General features: G+C 41.8%; 1 protein-coding gene across 2 annotated transcripts in view; it reads left to right on the top strand.

The window, feature by feature from the left end:
* The window catches only part of LMNTD1 (lamin tail domain containing 1), a 153,964-nt gene extending 132,020 nt beyond the window's left edge, over positions 1-21,944 (top strand). For both annotated transcript variants that reach the window (XM_040545179.1, XM_040545178.1), the window contains exon 11: positions 19,836-21,944. In XM_040545179.1, coding sequence (XP_040401113.1) covers positions 19,836-19,952 — 117 coding nt within the window. In that variant the 3' untranslated portion in view covers positions 19,953-21,944. The remainder of the gene's footprint in view (positions 1-19,835) is intronic.
* Positions 21,945-26,660: the final 4,716 nt, after the last annotated feature.

Below are 26,660 nucleotides of genomic sequence, written 5' to 3' on the forward strand. Positions count from 1 at the left end.
TTGCTTGCTAATCTCTAGGTTTGCTACATGATAGTCAGGGTTTAGTGGAACTATTAGAATAGCCAAAGACAACTAAGTGGCGTTTTAGAGCTTTATGAGGAGGAAGCCCTTAGTAGTATGGGCTCGATGTTGGTTCGCACTGTAAGAGCTTCACAGCTCAGAAAACATCCTGGGACATGTAATATTATCAGCAGTGACTGACTGTGCACACACAGTTCTGTCAGAGCAAATGAAAATGAGATGAAGGACAGACTTGCTTTAGTTTCGGCAGACAAAACTGAACGGATTTAAGAGAATACTTCAGATTACAGTATGTTAAAATTTTGGCTTGGCACTAGCTTAGCTGACTTGTAGCAGCTCATCAAACCCTGGTTTGAAGCCCTACAAATACATCCTTGCTTCATGGCTGAGTCAAGCTTTCCTTCAGGTATCCCTATCAAAACTTATTCACCCACATGCAAAATCTTTTTACGTGATAGAGTTATGCTTTCAATCAGGCCAGACTGTCAAGAGCACAAGCTTAAATCCCAAGGGAAGCTCTCATTTGGGCTAGTCACTTACCCATTTTGCGTGGATGAATTATCTGAACCAGTAGAGATAGAGATAAGCAGATGTATAAGCTCCAGATCTATAAGCTCTTGCACAGGAGAAAGAATAGGAGAAGAGTTCAGTTTGCTACAGCATACGGGACTATGGGATGTGCTTCTGAAAGTGAGGTGCATACAGCACCTGTGAAGACACAACGACTCAAGTGTAGCTTTGCAGTGTGGCCTCTCGTGCACATGCAAATCCATGTCCTAATTACCTCAAAGAATAATGATAACTTTACATATTGTACTGCTAGTGATTGTTATAGACAGTTGTTAATTTTTTTTTCCCAAATGTTATTATGTATTGTGGTGCTGTAAAAAATTATTATTAAGACCACATTTGAGTGGAAAGTCTTTTGACTTACTGTGGTCTTATGTTCTTATAGAAACAATCATAACGCCCATGTAGTCCTAACTTCTCAATCATGAAATCATATAGTAGACAGGAAATTCCAAGACTCCAGAGACTGCTGACTCAGAAACATAGAAGGTTTGATCCCATAAAAAGGTAGTTTTTACATTGGAAATGGGAACAGGTTAAATTAAATCACTGGATGCCTACTATATGAGCAGTCTTATTTGCAACAAGAGTGTCCTTTTTTTGTCTGTGTCACTTTCAACATGGCATAACCTAAACAAGAAAATAATCCTCTTTATTTTGAAGTGAATATCTATAGAAGCAGCTAAAACACTATAACTTCAGTCATACAGCTATACTAGGAAGTTCTTCCACACAGACCACCTTACTAAAGACCTTCATAAACTATCCTATAGACAACATGTCTTTTGCTATCTAGTCAACGTATGGGAATGTCTGTGAGTGTGAAATGAACTCATGTGACTTAAGAAAGACATGAAACTCCTGTTTTCCCCCCTGAAATCTGATATTAAGGGGAACTGTGAGCCTCCTCCCAGCTCTCAGTAGACAGTAGTTGCCAGCTCAGTAAAGGAGTTTTCTTGGTTTGTTACCATAGTAGACAACCGTGAAAAAAAAGAACCTAAGTGGGAAAGGGCTAATATCTGGTCCCTCTGGCTGCAGGAGGAGGCACTTTTGAGGCAAGATGGCAGTACTGTATTGGGATAGGGTGAGGAAGCTTGCAATGACCCTACTCTTTAAAAATTCACTTAAAACATTGCACATGTAAAGATGCCATCTGCCTCCCCAGTTCAGCCCATCTCAGAGAGATGTTCACATCTTAATATGTGCTACATTTTTACTTTTCTCTAGGAGGAGGAAATGCATGCCTAATGAACAGTAGGATTTCCTGGCGTGTGGTATCCAGCCACCAGCTGTTAGGAGAGAGAAGGAGACACAGCAATTTGTGAGGCAACTTGTTGGCTCAGAAAAAGAATACCTTGTTGGACCTCAAACTTTCAGCTTCTTGAAACAGGAGCAGAGGCATCAATCTGGTTCAAGTGTTTCCTAAGCAGAAAAAATATAAAAAAAGAGAGAGAGAGAGACAAGTAAAATCAGCCTACAGCTTGGTACTCATTACAATCCTTAAAAACACTTGTTCCTTTCTCATTTACCTTTGCTGCTAAGCACTTCCTGAGTAATTTCTGCTGCTCTTGAATTGGACTTTTCACAGTAGTGCATGTAAGGAAATCCTGATTCCAGTAATCAAGAGGGTTTACCCTTGGAACTAAATAGGCAAGACGTGCCTTTTTTCTGAACAGAAAAGTAATCGTTTCCATTTCAATAAGTATGGCGAAAGCTTAGGATATTTGAGAAGTGACATTTGATTACTTGATGGGGCCAGATGAGAAGTGTAGCTGTCCACCCCTGTGCAGCTCTCTGCTTTGTGGGTAAGAAAAAGCAGAATAGAGATGACAGCTACCAGAAACCAGAGGATGGGAGAAGGGAATAGCTTATCTGCAAGCCTGTGTGCTTGCAGGAGTGGGGGAGAAGGAGCCCTTTCTCCACCATTGCAGTCCCCGCAATTCTTTATCATGAGGAGTCCTAGTGAACGGGTGCATATATATTTTAAATCTAGAGTTCGAGTCAGCAAGGTCCTGTGGTTGATAAGCAATCATCTTGCCTTTCTGTTTGGTTTTTCTGCAGTACCTATTGTTATGTTCTGAGGCAATGTAATGGAAACAATGCAAACAAGCCGGGCACAGGCACACAGTCAATTGTCAGAATACTCGTGCAGAATTACTCTTGATATCCTCAGTGCATTTCAGGTTGTCTGGAATAGCTCAGGAACAAGTGACACTCCAGATTACTGTTAGAGAGATGATGGAGCAGACAGTACCTTTTTATTTATTTATTTATTTATTTCCTTCCACTACAGTGCAAATACCTTTGCAGTCATGCCCAGTGCTGAGACTAAGTGGCTACAGCCGTGGGGATGTTAATGACTGGGATTTAATTGTCAAGGCTCTCTCACCTGTGTGTCAGCAGCATGGATTGTTATGACCAAGTTGTCATGAGCAGATTGCAACCCATGTGGGACATGTTCATAGGTCTCATCTTAGTCCCTAGCAGAGAACCCACCACTTTGTGGGGTGTTAGTAGCAATCCCCACAGCAAAGAATTGACTGTATGGGCACTAGAAGGGAGGCAAATGGGGCAATGTTAAGAAAATTTAGATGGGTAGCATAAAAGTACTCTTTTCAACTACATACCCTGCATTGTAGATTTATGAATTTAAGAACTTTTGTCTCCAAGGCTAGCAGTATTGCTTCGTGTACGAACTGAGTGTCAAGCACCCAAAATAAAACCAAGCAGTTCTAAAGACCTGTGAGGACAGGCTTGGTGTAATGCTATCCTATTCAGTTCTTCACACCCATCCTCAGGCTTGTTTTAAAGGTCAGGATACGACAGGACAGGACAGGACAGGACAGGATAGGATAAATCCCATCTGTAGGACAAATCAAAGTGTTCCAAAACCAGGATATTAAGTCTGCACCTTATCTCTGATCCTTCATATTTACTACATTTTACATGGCACGGAAATTCTCTATCCAGTTTTATCCCATTTAAGTAATGTTGGGAAAGACCACTCTGTATTTTGTCATACTCTTTAATGAAGGAGGCTGTTCCAGAAAAAGCTTAACTGTTATAGCAGAAGAAAAGTAGTTCTGAAAAACAAGCTGATGGCATGGGGATGGCTGGATTTTGGTCTTAGGCTTATGTCTATGTACATGCTACAGCTATAGGCAGTGCATCCAAACCAGTTATGACATAGCTGCTCATCAACCTGCTTATATAGTGGTTAGAAACAGCAGCACAGAACTGGTGTCCCAGGTGATATTTGTGCACTAACTGCACTCTGGCTTCAGGAGAGGTCGGAGAAGTTGTAAACAGGTCTCTTGGCTTGTGTACAGGACTTCACAGAAATAAGGAGAAGGTGAGCCTAGTGGCTCTTCAGTGGTTTGTAAGAGTTGCTAAGAGAATACAGTTATTCCCTCTGAAGGTGAATTTCAGGCTCTAATTAGAGTGTTTAGATGTAGGACAGGAGAAAGCTGCTGTTGTTCATTACAGAATTTTAGTAGCTTGAAAAATGAGTGTATTAAAAAATCTCTAGCAAATACGCTTATTAAGTGATATTGTATTCTTGCATGGAAATGTGTGTGCACAGAAGACACATGTGGAGCCTTGCCAGCATCCAGGTACCAGTTCTTACATCTAATCTTACATCACATGCACGAACCCTGTTCACTCGTGGGTTTAGGCCCTAAACACTTCACTTCGCAGTGATGACTGACAGTGGGAGTATTCAGGTGCAAGTGCCAAACAACAGAAGTGCAGATCTGACTCAATTCTGCAATAACTGCACAATCACAGGACTATACAGGAAATACACTGTGGACGGAGAGTGCCCTGTTTTCTTTTAGTCTGCTTCTTTTTCTGTTAAACAAAATACATGGTGAATCTCAGTTTTGCTGCATGCTCCATGCAGGAGACACTAAAACACACACTGAACTCCCCTATGGACTTGACAGCATTTTTAAAATGTATTGGCCAATCTGTAGGTTGATATTACTGAGCATAAACCCAGAGAGTTGGTACAAGTCCATGTATCACTGCACATTTCCTTTAGATAGAGCTCTAAAAGCAAAGTAAAATCCCATGCTATTTATGTCACAGTTATTGGCAATGTAGTAGATATAATATAGTTTAGAAAGACAGGAAGGGTTCTGGTGAATCTCGGTGCACTGCAGAAGCCCACTTTGTAACCTTGCCAAAAGAAAAAGCATTCCCAGAACCTTACGGAAGGACTGTACTTTTGATAGATCTTTCCTTCCCCACCATGCTGAGCAAAACTTTCATAGCAAAACTTAAAACCAAAATAAATTTGTCATTGGGTACATCTTTACAGTTTCAAATCTCAAGCCATAAACACTGAAAGGATGACTATATAGTAGTCTGTACATATATTCTGTTACTCAGTATATCATCACTTTGCTGTACCAACTTTATCTGCTCTGCTCAGGGCCCATTTTGAAGTGTCTCTGTCAGTGCTAACTGGGATGTAACTAAGAGGAGAAATAAGGAACTGTGTGCACAGAAGTCTGGAAATGCCAGAATTAGACTCCTGTGCAACCTCAGTTTACGTCCCTGAGGAATTACAGCTTCACCTTCCATCCCGTCTTGTTCTCTCAATGCGTTGCGTGGCAATTCTGCTAGCAAGGCTTGGTGTCCTCCAGGTATGTTTTCAGATATTTCTGACCAGACACTTCCTATCTTTTCTGACTGGCTCCTGTCCTAGATTCCCTCATTAGCTCCCCTTCCTTGTTTCTTCCCACCTCATTATCTAGCTACTTCATCCATCTACCCTCCTGTAGGCAGTTATTGTCTCTTCCTTAAGTGTGTGGATTTCAGTCTCTTCCAACTATTTGTTGTAGTTTCTCCCTTCAAAATGTTTTGATTTACATCTCGTTTCTCATTGGTATTGGCTTTGACAACAGTTTTTGCAGAGCTGTGCAGGGCCACTGCCTGTGTGCATGTTGGAAATCCTGTGTGGTCCCCCAAAAGCAAGTATGCAAATTGCATTGCCAGCCTGGCAGCTGCTGCAAGATCACTGTGCTGGCTAGCAATAAAGACACAGAAATCCACTGAAATCATAGATCCACTCCATACATACAGTGATTTGGTAAGTTAATTACTGAAAGCTTTGTGAGTTTAGTTTCCATACTTTCTTCAAAGGGATCAGTATGACTTAAGCAACAGGAGGTGTATTATTTTACATGCCTCTTTTGACTTTCAAAGCATAGGACTTGTGCTTTCTGTTCTTTGTATACAGCCTTTTCTATCACTCGAGCAGACATCATTTACAATAGAATGACCCTGGTGTCTTCTTCCATCATAACACAACCTTACTTTTGGTTTCTATTTATACCAAAGTAACCTGAACTGCAGCCTGTTAAACAGCTGGGAGGTAACTAAATTCTGTAAATAGCTTTATTTCATTAGCTGACGTTAGTTTTAGGGGTCTCTATTGTCATTTGCCTTCCTTGCAGCTGTTGTACCATGTACTGGACCATTTCACAGGGTAGGCCGAACATAAGTGTAACAAATAGCTGCAAGCTAGAAACTAGACAGAGGGTAGCTTCTCTCTTTTCTTTAGTTATGAATTACATTTTGGAAAGGTCAGTCCCATCTATCTCGGCTTTGGAACCAGTTCTTGCAGAGTTGTACAGAAACAGTACATGTGTGCACATTCAAAATGACACGTGGTGCAGAAGGTGCTTTATAAGCCTGTAACATTGCATTGCTGGCCCAGTGATCACGGGTAGGTGATTGTGCTGGCTAATGATGATTAAATAAATTGGGAGCAGCTGTTTCTTCAGTCTGCGAAATTGCAGGAACAAGAGTTAGAGGTGCAGGCAGCAAACTGGAGAGAGCCTCTCACGACACGAGGCAGGAGGCGTAAAAGACATGCATTGTGCTCTCTGCATGTGCATGGGACTGGAGTCTGAGAGCTATGTTTGAAGAGAATGGATATTTTTGTTGTCATCACTTCCCTTCATACTCTTTGATTTTCTCACCTCTGTTTATTTATTTTTATTGTTTACACACACTGAGTCTTGCAATCTAAACAAAGTTAATTTGGCCACGGCAAAATCTTGATCATTCTCAGTTAGCTATTCTGCAAACCCAAAAATTTCAATCCAGAAAGGCATCAGATCTTCTCTTCATTGTTTTCACAATGCACAGCTTCAGAACATGTAGTAGCCATCTGTGAAGTGTTATTACAAATACACAAGCCTAAACTTCCAATTCAAAATAGGTGAACTACATCATTTTGGTGGTGCATCATCAAATATTTTAATTGTGGTTTTTGCCTTTCTAGTTTGCAAAATTCATTAAGCTTCAGTACATGCAAAACCCAGGGCTCCTTGGAATTTCCAAGCTGGTCCAAGCCGTGGATAACTTTTATCCACAAAACAGATGGAGCTCCAGAAATGGCAGGACAAGTTTCCTCTCATTGTCTTGCTAGAGTGCTGAAAAGCCTTCATGATACTGTAGTCTCTGTACCATTTCATTTGTAAGTGCCTCCACTGAAAGTGTCAAAAACAATAACAAATAATGCCAGCTGCATGGTAATTTTATTGAAGGTAAACACCACTGCAGTAAGAGTGGGGTTAAGGGCAACTAATGATTCACAGAGGTCACCAAATAAGCACATTATATCACATGTTCATAACACTGGGTGAGTTATTTGTTGTGAGTGAATTATCCAATAAACTTTGGCCCTGAGTGATTTCAGAACAGGTCCTAATTTTCACAAATATGTCAGTTATGCAGATGAATTTGCAATGTATGCTATCAAGAGGATATTACAAATGCATGCAGTACAAATGTACCGATACATTACCAGCTACGATTTATAGATTGTCTGCGAGCTTTCCCCTTTTATTTTTTATCCTCCAGGGAGTCGGATGGTTTATATGAGTTTCAAGCTGTGATTGAACCCTTAATAAAAAGTGGTGAGCAGCAATGAAGCTCACTGTTCTTTGGGGAGCCTAGGCAATACTGCAGTCTGTAGGGCAGCCATTCAAAGTCAGGGTAATTTAAACAGGCTCCCTGACCCCATCTTGTCCCAGTCCCATGTAAATAATGGCTGGGGCCTCTCCAGTCCCCTGAGGAGTGCTGAATCGAGGTGTTACAGCGGTCTAGGAGTGGCCGTATAAAGTGCAGGGGACTGGGGAGAAAGAGGTGGGGAGGTGGGTATGATCTGAGCTCTGGTCCGAAGGGTGGTGGGGAGCTCGAGGGGGTACCTCCAGCACACCTCCTCTCACTCCTCACTTTGGAGGGCATTCACGTGTGGTGAGTCCTGCTCCACATCTGCAGTATGAGGATAGAGTTGCCAAAACAGGATAAAGAGGAACCCAGAGCAAAGCCACAATACAGGGCAACGGAAATCATCTAACTTAAATCTCGTTCAGTCAAGCTCTGGCTTCTCATATTTGGAGTTGGCTGCAGCAGGCCAGCTAATCAGCCAGCAGCAGATATATCACATCATATACAAAAACCCGGGTGGACTCTAAATTCACAAACAATTTATTCACACACTCTCTGAGCTGAATGGGCAATGCTCTGTTAAACACAGCAGGAGTAACACTTCCAACAAGGTGTGTGGCATCACCTTCACTAGAGCTCAAGTCTCTTGATACCTGTTTTGTGATTTTTCTGCAAAGCCCAGGGAAAGAGTGGAATTATGTTTTCTAGGGAAGCGTAGCCCTCCATGTCTCCCTGAGTAAGTATCAGTGCTCAGCAGAGAGTAAATAACACTAATAATTCACATAAAGCCATGCAGCCTGTGGATAGTTTAAATTCAGTCTCAACAACTAATAGTTTGTAGTAGCAGAAAAACAAGACCCGGATTGTCTCCCCTCTTCTTTCCTGAAGGAAGCAAAAACCCGAGGCTGTGTTTCTTGGCTGAAAATGGATTGACTTCAGTGTATGTTGTGTGCCAGCTGGGAGTCTGGCTCTGAATTTGGCAGCTCCAGCTTAGATCTGAAAAAAAAGCTGCTTCTTCTGTCCTCTGTGGATTCTATGTTATATTCAATAAATATAAAAAACAACCTCCAACTAACCAAACAGTGACCTTGACCATAGCATCAGCTAAAGGAGAGGCAAGAACTCCCCATGGCGTGCAATATCATTATTGAGGCACGCTTCTATCGACCATGCCACCTCTAAGAAAAATATCTTAATCTTAGGCTTTATTACTGAAACTTTGGGAAAAGTTTGGGTAAAACTTAGCAGCAGAGGCTCAAATATTTTAACGCAGCTAAGAAAGTCTGCTACTACCTTCTCCTAGTCCCAAGCAATTGCCACAATGGCAACACAGATTTACAGCACGCTGTTTTCCTTTGCTGTGTCATGCTTCCCAGTTGCTGCAGTCCCTCCCCATTTCAGACAGCAGTGCACTGGTGCTGTGCTCTACAGCACCTCCGAATACTGCAAAATGGCAGTCATTATACACCCAACATCATGAGGTCTTGTCCTCTTGTAAATCTGTGATGTTGGTCTGATTTCAGGGGACAAATGCTGTTCTGCCTCAGTGGAGGAGTAGGCATAGAGACTAGTAGAGTGTATTTAAAAGATTTTTAATAAATAGCTTCAGTAACACAAATAGAAATCACACGGAAACTGTCAAACTTTTCTTTAAAATTCCTAATAGCTTAAAAGTACATATATTTAATGTTAGATAAAGATATATATATACCTAGAGAGAAATTGGCAGGGGAGAGAGGGAGAGAGATTAATTCTCCATGAATATTCTATTAGATTTCTGTTCTTTTATGGACACTGCCTTTTCAGATCTGGAATTCACCTCATTTCCCAGTTACTGTTTTCTCATTCCTCTCTGACTGTCTTCTTTTAAAAGAGAAAGTGACAAATGAATGATCTTCCACCATTTCCTTGCTGTTTTTACAGATATTATTTCCCTTTGCTGCTCCTATTCTTTCATTTAAGCTATGCACAGAATGATCTGTCACTTCCTAAACATGAGAAATATCTGCATAATACAGCAGTTTAGGTCTTGATTCAGGCTTTATTTAAGCTAGTGTGAAATTTCAGTAGACTTTGGATCAGCTCCTAAACATCCCTTGCATAAAGGTTCTCCCCAGTCAGAGCTACTTCTTTAAAGTTATGCCTCTGTGCTCTTAAAATATTGCTTTTCCTTTCTTCAGTGCAACTTCATAAAACTGAAGTCTCTGAACAATGTGTCTTTGTCAACAACATACTGTATTCCCTTATAGTGCATTTTGATGATGGCATTGATTTTTCACTCCAGAAAAATGGAGAATGCTTAAGGATCTGCAGTGTGCTAGTTAAACACAATGGAAGATCTGGACTTGTACGTTCAGCTCAGCCTCTCAAGGAAACTGCTTTGCTTTTACCTCAGTTTATCCATTTGAATCCAGGGTGTAATGCCTTTGTGAAGTTTAAATGATGCATGATTTTAAAGTACCTGAAGCAAGAGTGATTATGTAATGTGAAAAAAAATATATATTATTTGTTTAGAAAGGGGGAAAAAAAATCATTCTACAGCATTCTCATAGATCCGATGAACGAAAACAAGAAAGGATTTGCTAAATACAGGCTTAAAGCCAGCCTTGAAAATGTCCTTTTACTCTTGGTTTAGGATCTCATAACAAACACACCAGGTTCATCATTTCAAAGAAATTAGGTAATGAATGAGGATCTTATCCATACTCTAATCATACTTCATGGTACATAAATCAAGCAGATTGCCTATTAGACTTGTGTCTCTCCAAAAGAGCAGATGCAGTCTCACTTGAAATGTATTGTGAAGACACGTCCTTTGGGGCCAGAACACTGTGTCCTCAGCAAAGTCTGGGCCCGTAAAAACACCCTGCAAATGGAAAAGTAACGTGCAGGGCTGAGGTGCACCTAGTCATGTTCATCCTGTAAAGTGAGGTTTTACCGCAGAAACCTGCAGACACAGAGTTAATTGATTCAGCGAGCAGAGCACTGTGCTGCAAAGAAGCCTCAGCACACAAAGAGGCATCTGATTGTTTCAACCATTTCTATTGCATGACAAATATTTTCACCATATAACTACGCCACATTTCACTAAATTACATGCTCCGTGGTTTGCTGTGATTGTATGATGGCATCACTCACTACAACCACAAACCACAGTGAATTGACATTGTTTCCATGATTTCATTGGTTTTGTCGAAACCATATCCTTTGGCTTTTCTGCCAGTTTCTCCAAAAGGAAATGCTAAACAGGATACACCATAGAACATTTCTACAAACTCTTGTTTTCAAACTATTTAAAAACACATGGCTATAAAGCTTCTGTCTAATGTAAACCTCCTTGTGAATGCAACTTAAGCAGCTCTGTCCTGCCCCAAAGTGGTAGCTCTAGATTCCTGGGTACTCAAAACTGAAATGCCACATGCTTTGGTGGAGGTCATGGGCCAGCTAGCACTTCCAGCTAGTTGATTTAGATGTGCTTGTGGTTAATAATGAATGAAGCCTAGTAGTTGCCTTACCTATTATTCCACCTTTATTGGTACAGTTGAAGCACGCGATAAAGATAACACCCTGTGAAATGAGTTGTCAGGGAGAGGCAAGGGCCAGGAAACATCCTCACAGTTGGCACCATTTGGATGGCATAGGGCTGAAGAGATCTGGGAATCAAAATACCCTGTCCCTCTTACAGGCTCTTCTGGAAGAGGAGAGGAAGAATGCCACTGGATCACAGCAAGAATGGCTGATACTTCACTGCTCCACTCTCCACCTCCACCCAGAGCTAACGGCCTTCCCTTGACCAGTTTTTCCATCCCTTTTGAGTGTTGCATATGCTCAGGCAGCTGGAAAACGAACTTTCAAGTCATGATTTCAGTGGGTATGGCCAGAATTTCCTAGCACTTGAAAGCCCTTATAAAATAATACTGACAATCTTTAAGATTGCAGTACCTTTTAAAGACAGTTGGTACTTCATTATCTGTGGTAGTGGAGGTCTCTAGGAAAATCTAAGTGATCGAATAACCTAGGTTATACACATACAGTAGGTTATGGTGGGCAGCGTTGTGGAAAGATCTCTGAGTGGTGCAGCAGGGAGCCAGCTCAGGTTGTCCAGAGTGATGCTGGGCATTGGCATATGAGCTCTGCTGGTCTCGGGTGCACTTTTCCCTGAGCCATTCAGATACCTGCACCCTGTCCTCTTCAGCTAGGTATAGAGCCACCCACACCAGCACCAAGTGAAGCCAGCTTAGGTTTGTTGGTTAGCAGATCAGCTAGGTCTTGGCACAGCTATGTTTCTGCTAGAGGAAGCAGTATAACTTCATTCAGCATAGCTCTATTCATGAAGGCTGTTCTCTACAATGAACCAGAAACCACTTGGATTTCTACAGACTGATGGCATGACCTGCCTGTGCCAGATAGGCTGTCTGGAGAAAAGGGAAAATCGACCGTAATGTTGTTTCTGTTGGCAGGAATAACACAAAGTCTCGTTGCAAGGTTGAAAATACGTTGCCACTTTTTAGTTAGGTCTCTTCCATGGAAGAACAGAGAACTTCAGTTTCAAATGCCATTTATCTAGCACATTTCAATAGCACTGAGATTGCTTCTAAATGATGGAGGAATGTGCTAGATAGAGATATGGTGAATCAGGGGGTGATTTGTTCCAGAGAGTAGCGGAATCACTAGCCTGATTAGTTTTTGTGTCATCCAACTGCACTATTTCAATAAATTAGAGCACTTCTATGGCTGAATTGAGCACTGTGGTGCATAGTCCACTTGTGCCATATAGACAGTCCCATATATATCTCCTGCCAAGTAGGTAGTAAACTAATGGCTACACCCAGCTGGAGTAGCTCTGTGTCCCCATTGTAATTTGTGATCAGAATAGCAAGATATGCTCTATACTAATGCTGTGGCATATATTTGGTTGTTCTGAAAAGGCATCCTCTGAGATATTGTATGTACACACAGGCACACGTGCACACACTGAGGTTCTCTCCCTCTGTGTAGGGCTGCACAAAGAGATGTGAAGCACATAAATCTTCCTATTTCAAGAATTTCCTGGTTAAAAGGAATCCTTAGCTACAAACAAGCTTGTGCACATTGGTTTTTCAGAGCAGCAGACTTCACGTTTCAATTGTTACCATGAGCAATTATCTTCCAGGAATTTATCAGTCTCTATTTTTGTGTAATTATTGCTGAGTGAACAAGATCTACCCATTTTTGCTTTAAATCTAATGACTCCCCAGCAATGGAGAAGCTAATGAGAGTAGAAGGCTCTCCAAGGAACCCCATGTATGTACAACCAGTGGGACAGGACTCTGCTGGGAAGGGAAGAAAGAGAGATTGACATCCCTTATGCCTCTCTATCAGAAACGGAAGACTGCAGCTGCATGACTTGTTAACCTCACTGTTTTCTGAAGGTTCAGCATTCATTTAGTAAACAAAGGCAGGATGAAACCTTGAGCTGGTATAAACCAGCGTACCTCTGCTGTCAGAAGTGAACCTTGCCAGACTACTCCATCAAAGGATCTGACCCAAAGTCATGGGAATTTGCTACTGGAATATAAGTCATACATTTTGGGACTGTATTCCTTCCCTTGAAAACTCACTTCAAGTTTGGTGATCCTCCAGAGAGCATTTGCAAAGACTGTTTTTTAATTAGTTTGAGCTCAGGTAGACAGGAAAAAAATCAGTGGAGTTGGCTGGAACTCCAGCAGGAAAAGACCTTATTGAGAGGAAAGGAAAACACTTCTGCACTGAAGTTGCCTTTAGCTGGCTGGCAGAAGGGGAAGGAGGCTGTAAAATGAATGTTTTGTTTCATTAATGTGCTTTTGTTTTTTGTTTTTCTAATCATTGGCACCACTATTATTGTGAAGTGATGCAAAGATTAAGGCAGCTGAAGCAGCCACTTTGGAGTGGAGGTGAGGAGGAGAGTCAGCAGATGCTGCAGACAGAAAACCAGCCTCCACCCACAAGGCAAAAGGTGCATAGTGGCTACGTGCAGGCAGGCTCCTGCCAAGAGGCGCGTAGCAGCTTGGGAAGATTCTTAGACTCTTAGACTGTTAGATCTTACTAGACTGTTTCTTTTTTCTTGCCCTCTGTGCCCATACACACAGATGATATCTGTCCTCCTGGATTTCATTTCCATGAAGCAGAGAGCTTCCCGTCCGGTGATGTGGTCTGTTATAAAAGCAGCATGTGTCAACTTCACTGTGTACACATTTGGGATGCACTCAAATTCAATGTTGACCATACTTTTTTTGCATAAGAAGGCAATTCAGAGGGGACTCAGTTCTTAAGACTGATTTGTCTTCTCAACATACTGAAGGGGCACTAAAAAATTATATAAATGCAGCATGTTAAGAGCTGTAAATCTTATATATAAAGATAATTTTTATTTACTATACTGGGCACCAAGCACGAGGAATAACAAAGAAATGTATGAAGTATATCCAGAGCTTTTACTGTATTTTCAAGGAGAGAGCGAAAGCACAGCATGACTTGGTAGCATCTGGTTTTCTTTGCCAAGGTTTAAGATTGACACCTAGTTTTCCTGAGATTGCCCTAAGCTTGATCAGTCCTATTTTAAAATTGGCATTTCTAGAATAAATAGTGCTTTACATTTTATTCTCAGGATCATTATCATTATCTCTGATTGTCTTTGTGTGACAGAGTATCGGCTTTACACCATGAAGATACTGCAACAAATTGTTTGGATTGAAACATAATGATGCTGTGATTTAGAGTAGGACTTCCTTCATTTAACCTTTGGCATCAAAAAATTAGATGTCTAGTCTCAGTCTGGGCTCCATCTGTAGTCAGCAAAGAGAGACGTGCTTCTAGATGACTCATTCTATCCAAAAATAGGTGTCTAGGACTGACTGGATCACTTTCCCACTGGAGGTATCTTCCTGTATCCACAGACTAGAGAGGGAACCTATATAGCTAGCTTGGACAGGATACCTGCCTTTTTGATGGATCTGTGAGAAAGGAATGTTGAAAAACACTTGGTTACAGTCCTTCTTTGCTGCTTCTGTATTACACTCATGGCTTCAGGCCCACCTAGAGCTATAATGAGGTTGTAGCATAATAGACAAAAATAGATAGGAGAGAGAATTTCATTCCCAAGAGGGGAAAAGAAGAAAAAACAAAACAAAAAAAAACACACAGAAAAGAATGTGATATCTGTATGAATTACAGTATAATTTCTCTTTCCTTTGACAAATATGAGTGTTTCACAAAAATGAAACTGAACTATATAATTTCTGAGATGTGTCAAAAAAAAAAACACCTATTATAAACTGCAGAACTGAGACTACCTGGGGCCAGCTACATTGTGAGTGGTCAAAACAAGCAAAAGGAAAGGTAAGGATAAAATCTAGTTGTGCAGTGTTCACAGCCTGTTCCTCAGGGCAGTTAGATGCAGTTTGTGTAATGGACCTATGTGTATTCACTTCTTTCCACAATGTGGCATGCAACCTTCTCTTATAAAAGGCCCCATCTAAAACACGTGGCCTTACAACGAAGCATGTGCTGAGTGATGATGCATGTGTGGATGAAGGGAGCAGGAGTGCCTTAGCTTGGATGGACATCTCTGCTCCCGAGGTGCTGGTCATTTTGTGAGATCTGAGCTGCCATGTAGCACGACTTTGGAGCTTGTGAGAGTCCCTGGAAGATGTGGTTTCCCACTGGATCTTCTGAGATGAGAAGCAAATTATAACTGTAAAGTTTTTTCTTCCACATTCAGCTAGTACGTTGACCTCTTGATATCTGGAGCATTGTTAAAATACTCCAATTTCTCCCCTTTTTTTCAGTAATTAAAAATAAAGAGGAACAACCCACCTAAATGTGCTATTTAGCAATTACTCCTGTAAAAAAACTGTGCTCTCATTAACAGGTAGGTTATCCTCTTAGCTAGGCCAGCAGAATAATTAAACCAATCCAAATACTAGGCTAACATTCACATCTTCTTTCTGATTCATCCTGGATATAGAATAGCCCAAGTAGTTATTTCTGTCCTTTTAATATGGGCATAAGACAGGCCACCAGGACCACACTGTTTCCCTCAGCTAACCACATAATCCTTCTGATGATACCAGGCCCAACAATGGAGTGAGTAACAGAGAAAGTGGTAACAAGGAAATAAATCTTGCAAGTTGGAATCCCTTAAAACGTAACATTTACATTACTGTCCTTACTGAATGAATATACTTTTTTTTTTTTATAAAGTTTTGCTGGACCTTTTCAGAAGCCCTGTGAGCCTGTCTGCGACAGCACAGTCAGCTGCAGCTGCTGCTGCTGGAGTGAAGCAATGCGCAGAAGATACTCGTCCCCACAGTCAGTAAGTGACAGTGGCAGAGCTCAGTGTATTGATAGTCTGCTGCATTTTCCACAGATGGGATGCAAGGTTGGGTCAGAATTTCTACATTTTTGTTTTAATCACTAGCCATATCAGACTTCTTCCCCAAGAAAATACAATTCCATGAGAATGGTGACTTTATCCCAAAGGAAGCACCTGGGCTTTAGAAATGCATCCCTTACCCCTGGGTGAAAGCAGTCTCATATCCAGAATGCCGTGTCAGTGCAGATTTATTTTGGTCAGTATCCCATACAGAAAGGCTTTGCATCATAAAGGTCTATGCTGATTACAGAAAACGCTGAGATGAAATTCACTTGGTCCTGTAGATGAGAATGAGGTATCCTTTTGCTGCCCTCTTTCTTCAGCTTGCAAGCATACCTCTTGCATGTATTAGTTTAGTTCTGCTTTCATCCAGGAAAGTCAACACTTGGAAATGATTACTCAGATCATTTGGAAAATATTCAGTATAGTCAAAACCTCTTGAATCTATACTCTTACTCTTACTCAGCCTATAGCAGATTTATTTCTTTTTCAGACACTTTTTAATTATGGTTTCATGTATGTATAAGACTGATCTGCTGCAAATATTGGTCCCAGCAGACTAATTCCTAGAATAGATCTCCTGACTTAACAGGTAAAGGTAATCATGCTTTACCCTGTTGCACATAATGGAGTTTGTTTTCCATCAAAGAACATTTATTCTTCCTGGATATGTATTTAAGGCTGCTATTTTAACAAGAGAAAAGATCTGAACAGTTTTGATGACCATATGGCATTGCCACAGAGCAATCCTAAAATACCAGCAGTCTGACTTTATATTTCCCCTGATATTGTTATTTTAAGGACTAATGCAATTTGACATTAGGAGTGTAAGGGGAATAGACGAAATTAACATAAGATGAGAGTCATCAAACAGAGACAACTTTTCACATAGCAGTTCTTATTCAAAGCGTCTTTTATTTAATTTCACACTGACAATATCTGTAAATATCTTAAGCAACAGTTAAATTGCTGCTCAGCATTAGATTAGATGGGATGGAGAAAGTAAAATGTGAAAGAAATGATACATTTTCACACTGGCAAAAAATTAGCAGCAGGTGTTGTAATCCATACTGTCAAGTGTATTCTTTGCTGTTTTTGTTAATGATCTGGAAAACAGAGCGAGCAGTGAGGTTGGAAATTTTGCAGATGACACAAAATGGTTGAAGGCCACTGGGGATGACTGTGAAAACCTTCAAAAGAGTCTATGAAAGCAAGGAAAGATAGAAATATGAGAGCAAGCAGAATTTTCTGTTCTGAATAAATACAAAATAATCAGATTTGGGAAAGAAAAGAAAAACAAGCACAAATGTCAACTACTGTTAAAAGCTTAAAATTAACTTTATTCAGAAAAAAAAAAAAGTGGATCATAATTGGTGACAGTGAAACCTTTACTTAAAATGCAGAGGTATGATAAAAACAAATTGTGTGAGTACTGTACAGCCCAGGATGGAAAACAGACCCTGCAAATAGTTTAACACTGCTTTATAAACCAAGCCAATCAGTATATTTGAAATACTATATTCATTCTTGATATTTTTTTTTTTCTCAAAATTATTTTTTTCAGGAAAAGTAAGGGTCAGAAATGGGATATTGAAATTACTGGATAAAAGTGTTCACATGAAGAGAAACTGTAAAGATTGGAACTGTCATTTAGAGATGAATAAAAGGAAAAACAGTAGAGAGAGGGTAACTGTTTTACTTCAGCTTATTCTTTCTTCTCAAAATGAATAAAAGGAATTTAATTAAACTGAGCATTTAAAGCAGATCAAAGGGGACTCTCCTCCACAGTGTACAGTTAATGACAAGATCTTGCTACAAGGGATAATTGAGCCCAGGACTTATCCTGTGGGGAGGCTGCTCTCTAAGTTCCCACTTTTTCCTTGATTTCCTTTTTGCGAACTTTTGACAGTGTCCACTCTCAAAGGCCAGGCATTGAACTAAACGAATCACTCTGGGATTGCTACTGCAATACTCCTAAATTCGGTATAAGCTCCCCATACCTTACATTGGGAAATACTTGTGCTATGTTACTTTGTACTGCAGGTTCACTTGCAGCTAAAAATACTGCCACTCTGCAGGGAATTGTACCAGATTAACTGCAGGGGCGGCACCTGCCAACACATTTCTCTTAAATCACTCTAGGTAGCTGATCCTGAACATAACCAGCTAGAGGGCTCAAATTATTATGATACTGTTTTTCACTTCCCTTCTGTGAATTTGAAACTTTGAGACCGTGATTAATTAAGCCTCTGAACTACCCTTATGTCCTAGGTGTTATTAGAATGGTACCTAATATAACCTTTTGAAGGTCACAGTGTAAATAGCTAGTTCTGGCAGAGATAATTCCCAAAGTTTCTCTTGAAAACTACACTGCTTCTTTAGCCACCAGACCACATCCTTCCACAATAAAATCTCTTGCTTTCTCCTCTGTGAATTTCCAGTCATGGCTCTGCAGTCATAGCAAGCATCAAAAATCATCTTGCAGTCTCTGCATGTGACTCATGACTGGGATTTTTTTGACAAATGTGTCAATTCACCTGTGTCTCACACTTCATTTTCTAAGTAAATGGACAATTCCAGTGCGGCTGAATGTAGCATAGAAGAGAGATCTGGGACTGGCACTGACTTCACATCATCCTGAACCTTACAAACAGCCTTACGGAAACCCCACTGACATAGGAAGAGAACACAGTGTTTTCAGTTTCAAGAAGTACTATATAGTTTAACAAGCTATTGCTAAGGTACCAAAGCCCATAGAAGCCAATGGAAGATTCCTGTTGGCCTTGATGAACTCTACATTTTAGTTCTTCAATTTGTGGGTGCTTTAGCAGTAATAGTATCACTAAAATGATTACATACTCATTTCAGTGGTTTAAGAGTTACGTTTTTCATTTCCATGGTACTGCTTAATGCAGCCATCTATAAATGCCTCTTGTTCTCCTCGGCTGTTTGCAGACTGACCAGACCTTAGGAATATAGTTAAAGATTGCAAAGCAATGGAATTATCAACTTGTTGACACAAGTTCTTGGTGCAGTGGCTAAAATTCGGACACACCTTTTTCCTGCTGCAGAGTGGAAGCGTAGACTAATGAGGTCCAGAACATTGTCTGAGTGTCATTGTTTTCAACAATTCAGATCCTTTCTGTTTGGAAAGAGATCGGTGATCTGCAATACTTCGGTATTTAGGTGATCACCACGAGTAACCATTGATTTTTCCAAAAGTGAAAGTTCATCACTCACTGAGAAGCAGGCCATGTTAAAATAACGCCATCTGTGTGGTCCATGGTCAGTAGCCCCTTTGGAAAATTTCAATTTTTCTTTTTGCTTGATATTCTTTGATGAAATTCCTTTTTTTTTTTTTTTTTTTTTTTTCTTTTCTTACCGCTACTCCAAAAGAAAGGAGCCAGGCACAGCAAACATGGGGCAGAGAGGTGAGAAAGACTTGGATTTTGTACTATTGGGGTCTCAACAGGACTTTTTTTCAATGTGATGTACTAGTAACCATCAATTTACAGCTGAGAGAAGGGTTAAATATAAAATCATGTGCATTCCAACTTGTAATGAAAGAATGCAAATGGAAATAACACCATGGTCTTCCCTGACACCAACTAGCCTCCCCACAGGAGTCTCAGGAGCAGGACCCCAATGCAGAATGTACATTTGTTGGACCCTTGGTGCCAGGGCTGAGGCAGCAGGACTGGCACAAGAGATATTTCTGTTGTCACTTGACCTGCTGAATAAATAATCAGAAACACTCATGAGCATTTAGATTACTAGGAGAAAATAAAAGCTAAACTAAATCAGCACGGTTATCGTTAAAAGTATTGATTGAATGCTATTTGCACTGCCAGTACTTATGAGAGATCTTGTTTTTTTCTTGCAGCCTAATTTTGGTGGAGTGATGTATGTAGAGTCTCTCCCCCTGGCTGGCACTGCTCTCCAGAAGTACTTTGTCGCTCCATCTTACAGCTACATGCTACAAACACGTCACTTGCTCTAGCATCCATCACTAATTCCATCAACAACATGAAGAGATTGTCTGAGCTTTTTTATTTTTTTATTTTATTATTTATTTGTTTGTTTGTTTGTTTATTTATTTATTTTTAAATCCTTTGCAGGATTTAAAGTTGCGCATCTTGTTGCTTCAAGAAATGAGATCTGGCTTTGTGGTGACACCAGAGATCATCAACTTTATCAGTACAGACTGGCATGTCCCATAAAATTTACTTTAATGATTGTTATCATTAGCATTTCACAGTAATTCCGTGTTTGTACTGATGCATAGTGTACTGTGTATAGTTTATAAACTTTGTATGTATACATACATGTACATAATGTTTAAGAGAAAACAGATACATAGAAAACATGCTATATAGATAAATGCTTTTACTTTTAGAACTCTGTGGAAGCAACATCCATTTTGCCTGAAGAAGAAATGGATGTTGAAAAGAGTTTGCAGTGTGCTATTTCTCATGCAGTCATTGTTTGCTTTCTGTTCTAGCCTTATGAGCTACTGGCAAACCATAAGGTGGAGTGGAAGCTGCTCATATATTCAAACGGGTAGGCAGAGAGCTGGTCAGACGGGGTGTCCTGGAGGCCAGCAGGAGGCAATGATCAGATTAGTTGAGTCATAACAGCCAAGCAAAGCTCTATATATCATGGCTGCCCTTCAAAGGAACTCTCCTAATCAGATTGGTCCCCGGGAGTGTGTTTGTCCTGTCTAGAGCTTGGCTTTCGAAGCAATTTTTTTTTAGGTCCCATTTTCCCTGTAAACCTGTGAGTGTTGATATCGCAAAGGCCCTTTTGATTTTCCTCATTATGAGAAGGTTATGAAATCTGAGCCTTAATTTCCTAATCATCTTCCAGACATGGAAAGCTGCGGTTCAGCCTCAGTCCTGTCAGCAAGAAAAACAGTGCCTTCCCGTTCTTTCTGCAGATCTTCACAGAAGTTTTTTCACAGGCTTTATTAAACTAATCTCTGAGCTTTGAGCATCTTTTCTGGATTTTGAAATTGTCACCTTACCTGAATGACAGAGAGCAGACACCCCACAGGAGACTACAGAGGTGTGTTTCTCCTGCCAGCCGCAGAAATGCTTGTGCTTTTAGTGAAGGATGAAGACAGTTTTTGTGGGCTTCCAGTCTGCATTCCTAGAGACATATTGTTGACCTCACTGATTTTTACATTCGAGTGAATGACCCTTATAGCAGCAACAAAGCCAAAGAAGCTCAAAGCTTTCAACTGATGACCCCAAAAAGGTGAGGAAAAAGTCAACTGAAGTCATATAGGATGAGGCAAAACAATTCCCATTTCCTGTCTCTGAAGTCAAGGGGTTTTGTTGGCCACTTGCATTTGAATCTTTCTGCAACATTAACCCCTGCAGTGCTGTTCAGGTGGCCTGCTCTGATTCTTTAAGGCATAATGTGGAGAAATAAGTGTGAGTAGACAATAGTGGAGCTTTTCCTCCAGAATCTGCTTGTGTGGATCGCACCAAGGCACTACATGAGCTCCCTCTTCATTGCCAGACACCTATTAATTCCAGCTCTGCAGAGGCAATGCTTCCTACAGTTAATATTACAGTGCAGCAATTTTGAGCTCAACTTCTCATTGCTGTTTATTTACAAAAACAAAAGTCAACATTTTTGTCTGGATGTTGAGAAGTGCCTTTAAATCATAAGTCTAATATATGTGTGTAGCTGAGAAAAGGAAAAGATCTGGCAGCAGTGAGGTTTTTCCCAAAACTGAGGTAGATATTTAAAGTACAGATTTGGAAGACAGCCAAAGCCAAAAAAACTTCTGTTGCACTTAATAACGTAGAGGGAGCTGCACAATTCCCTCTAAGACAGGGAGACAAAGGGCATCTCTGACCACTAAACCATGCCTGTTTGCTCGGTGCTCTCCTTTACACTGCACTTGTAGCCTCACATTTGTCAGCTTTTCTTCCCTTTTGTTTTGCTAGGCTGTTTACTGCTGCATAGAAGTCAATAAACACAAATTTCAAGTACTTTTCGTTTTGTGATCATGACGCAATGTTACCATTAATTATTATGGTTTTTTTTTTCATATTAGTGGTTCATTCAGAGGGATCTTTTTGCTTCTCTTGGAGTTGGTATTTTGCAGTAACCCACATGCTCACTATGACAAACAAGATCTGTGAGGTTCCAGTGGGAATGCTAGTGGTGGAAGATGATCCAGTTAACTCCCTCAAGACAGCCCCTGATGCCATTTTGCAACCCTGTGCTCATTCTTTTTCCGAAGGATGGTGGATACCACAGTAGCCTTGTCGCTTAAATCTGCTGCGTCCCCTTACCTCAAACACTGGCTGTGTTGAGGGCACTGTTTGGTGAAAGGGAGCTGGACATGAGTGCACATCTTTGTAAGGTCCAGTTGCCTAACAGAGAGCTTTGTGAAGTTCCTGAGGTCCCTTGAACCCATTAATTTCCATAGGCATCACACTGGGTTAGGCATAGCCAACAAAGCAGCAAATACCTTCCTCTTTCTCCTCACTCTCCTGGTTACAGCATCATGGCAGGACCTCTAATGCAAGTTTTATCTGCAGACAGGACAGCTTATGTGTTATTTCCGTGTCAGTTCCCCAGCCTTTTCTGATATGCAGAGGATACGCATATCAGCACAAGGAGGGAAAAGGAGTTGTTTAGGGTGGGACAAAGCGTAACTAGGGGCAATGGGAGGAAACAGAGCAGAGCAATGTCTAGGCTGACTGTCAAGAAAAACATCCTAACATTGAAGCCTGAAAGGCTGTTTAATGATCTCCCAAAGGAAGTAGTGAAAACCTTTATCAATGAGTCATTTCACGCTGTGAAGGACAAAGCTCTGAGTGTAGGGGATAGTCATGTGTTGGCAGGGCATGAAGGGTCTTTCCCATTCCTCCATGCTGACTCCTTGCCCTCACCCTTCTAAAAGAAACAGAGCCTGGAAAACACAATGCTAGCACTGGTTTCCTAACATACACACAGAAAGAAAAACAACATCCCTAAGTGATCCTTTGAGATTGGGAGCCTGGGAAATGCTTTTTAAATTAGCTTCAATAACATGACAGACGATAACAAGTTTTACAGCATTTTTTTTTTTTCTGTTCAGCCGCATTGCCAGAGCGTGTGTCTATCCTGGCAGCAGCTTTCTTGCAAATTAATGAAACATCAAGGCTGCACTACCAGCCAGATTGGAGGAGTGTATTTCCAGGAGGAAGCCTGAACTGGCAGATTGTCAGCTGCCACAAATCAATTAAGTTCCCTCAATTCCAGTGCAGAGGGCCACCAACTTACAGCTGCAGAGGATCTGGTCCATTTTGTATTGGAACAGAAATATTGCTTTCATTTTACGGAGAGATAGACTATTTAAAATTTAAATGTTATTAAAATTTAAAATCCCTACTTAATTTAAAATTCCCTTTGCAGTTGCTTTTGTCATGGAGTTCCTTATTCCTGCTCCAAAGAGTTGAGCCCTTACATTTCCCTGAGACCAGCACATCAGGGTTCATAGGATTTTAGTGTCTTCTATCCAGCAGGCATGATATGCCTTGCCTCGGATTTTTCTCTGATCCCAGTTTCTCACTCCTGTACTTTAAACAACTGTAATAAGAATCGATAACATTAAATGTTAGGCAACGCTCACCACATTGCCCAAATCCCTGAAAAGCAGCAGCACGCTGCAGTGCTGGGAGGGGAGTGGAAGCAGGATGAAAATGAATCCTCTCGCCCGTGGAGAAGTGTTGTTGGTGGCTTCGAGGCTCAGACAAACTGCAGTGAAAACAAAGCTTGCTTCTCACCAGCGTGTTCTTGCAAGGCTCTGCCAAGGACTCCTTGAGCGTGTTTCTGGGGGTGACACAGCAGGTCCCGCATCTCCACCCCAGAAGCAGGACATCCCCACTAGGTGCTGGGGCAAAGAGATGCAGGGGCAAGGAGCGGCTGCTCCTGGAGCGGGTGAGACACACAAAGGAGGCAGAAATTCAAAATTTGTCTCCTGGAGCCAAGGATATGCTGCAAAGCAGAGGCTTGCCTGGCCAGCTGTGGCCTTCACTACAGCCTGCCCATGCGGTGTGAGGAGGCAGGGACCACGGAAAACCTATTGAGCTGGCCGCAGGGTGAAGGCCTTAAGCACAGGCATCGTCCTGACATCCCCATGCCTGGCTCCCTGGCAAACTACTGTGCATAGGGCTGACCAATGGGACTGGGGTGGAAATAATCCTCCTTAAGCACAAAAGCAGGACAGGACAGGCTTCAGAGTCGCCTCAGACTCCCGCAGAGCTGTTTTAGCTTGGTGTCACCCAAGGCAGCAGGTTCTGCAGGACCTATAACCCAGAGGCAGGCAGCACCTCACTCCAGGCTTCAGTTTTGGGAAAGGGCTCGGCTCTCGGGGCAGCCTTTGGGCCCTCAGGACATTTTACATGAATGTGGCAATACTGTTGCAGGGAGTTGGACCACAACCATGAAGGGAAGAAGGAGGCCCGATGTCTGATCACACAGACCCTGGTGAGCCCCTGCAGCTATCACCATGACTCAGATCAACAGGTGGGTGCTTTTCCTTATCAAAAGTTATTTCACATTATTTAGTCTCCAGACAGTTGGGTACCAGGGCTGGCGTTAGTGAGGAAGAAAAGACTCATCTCCCTCAGCCAGTGGGTGGGAGGGAAGGGGCTGTCCCAGTGAGCTGCAGGGAAAGGCGATGCAGGAGATGCAAAGGTGTCTGGAGACAGGTAGAAGGGAAAGGAGGCCAGGGGAAAGCAACCAAGAGAAATGAGGATAAAGGGAGCATGAAGGGACTGGGGAAGAGGGCAAAGGGAGCAGGAAAGAAAGAGCCAGGAGCTGGCAAGGCCACCCTTTTCAACACGAAAGCAAAAGGACAGGGAGATCTGGTGATAAAATAAGGGGGAAAGGAGTGGGGAAAGGAGCGAGGCAGGGCAAAGTGGGCAGAAAGCAGGAGACGAACTAAATGGACAGGAAGAACCTGATACGGAAAAGGCAAGGGAGCCCATGGGGAGGCTGAGGGCCTGTGGGCAGCGCTGCCGTAGCGGGGAGATGACAGCCCAGTGCCCAGTCCCTGCCCCATCCCTGTCCCTGGACGCCTCCAACATTGCTCTGGCACCCGTGCCCTTGCCAGCAGGCAGCACCGTGCTCCAGGTTGGGCTGCAGATGTTCAGGTCATCGCTCGCCTTCTTGTGAAGATGCGAGATTTCACGCTTCCACTTGCAACTGGGTTTATAATTTGGCACAGAAACTCCAAAAAAGAAAAAAAGAAAAAAGGAAAAAAAGCACCAAAAAATCATGTAGTTACAAAGCATTACAGCACATGCATTAGCGCCTCAGTACAAAGCCCAGATGAGAGCCAATTTTCCAGTGTAATTTTCCTGCACATCTGCCAAGCAGTGCATGGAAAGAGCCATCTGCAATGTCTTACGGGGGCATTTCCCGGTCACAGCTTCCAAAGGGTAACTAAAAACTGAGTTCTGTAAAACGTAAGCCATCGCCCAAAATGGCTTGAGTTTTAACAAAAATGTGAGTTAAAGTTGAGAGAACAAATGATGACTCTCACTGTTTTGTCTGCTCTATCTGTATCTGGAGCTCATCAGCCCCCTTGGCAAAATTAACATTTCATAAGTACTTCATAATCCAATTTATATTTTAAGCATTTTATCTAAAAAATTAACAGTCTATCTGTCAGGCACTGTTCATTAAATATTTTTGGATCAGGCAGTATTCAGGATCACGACCACCCTGATTATGCTTACATTTTAATCTCTGGATGACTGACGATCTGCTGGAGCCACCAATCAGGGGAAACAGGGCATTGCCCATCTCTGGGAAGCACCAGCTCCAAGCTGAGCACCTTTGTGGGACACAGCCTTTCTCCAGGTACATGTTGTGGAGCTCAGGAGAAAAGTGTCCAGGTGAAAAGTGTCTTGTCCATACACAAGAGACTAGGCTAAATGATCTAATGGTCCCTTTTGGCCTTAAAATCTTGAATCAATGAATTGAAATCTAGGAAAATGTGTCCCCAGCCATAGGAATGAGCTGGCTCAACTGCAAATAGGTCAATTAAACCTCAACTGACAACCTCCTGGGTCTTCTTTAAAATAAAAATTGGACTGAAAGGGATGGAAGTATAATTAAACTTCTCCTGTAGTTTCAAGCTAACATAGAATTTCTCACTGCCTATACTACACTCCTGTGTAATGTTCCCATGCTCCCCTGAAAAACTGATATATTATTTTCCATCTCTATCTACAATGGTATTCTCTAGCTGGGCTTCAACGTAGTGAGTACAAGGCTGGACTCACCAAGTGAAAGAGTCCCTCTCCTGCTCTAGGTTGCAGGTAGACCTCTCTGTTTCAGAGCTGTCTCATGGGAATGTCCCATGGAGCACACCAGGGTCCTCCGTGTCCTGTCCCTGCTTCCCATGTGGGGCTGCACCAAGCTGCTGGGGGGCCCTGCTAGCCACCACCACTCCGCAGCAGCACAAAGCCTTGCTCCTCTGCGACACCCCTCTGCAACAGGCTCTGGTCCACAAAGCATCGCAGGGCTCAGCACAGAGTGGTCACAAGGCCCAGGATAAGGCATTTTGTTATTTACCATGACTGTCTACAGTTGGGCCACGACTCTCACTGCTAGAAAGTACTGCTAGAAATTTCTCTCATTTCCTCAGGACTGCAAATTAGTTGCATGTTCTGAGCAGGATGGGTGAGGAGAAATA

Source organism: Cygnus olor, chromosome 1 (assembly GCF_009769625.2).
Source record: "Cygnus olor isolate bCygOlo1 chromosome 1, bCygOlo1.pri.v2, whole genome shotgun sequence".
Lineage (NCBI taxonomy): Eukaryota > Metazoa > Chordata > Aves > Anseriformes > Anatidae > Cygnus > Cygnus olor.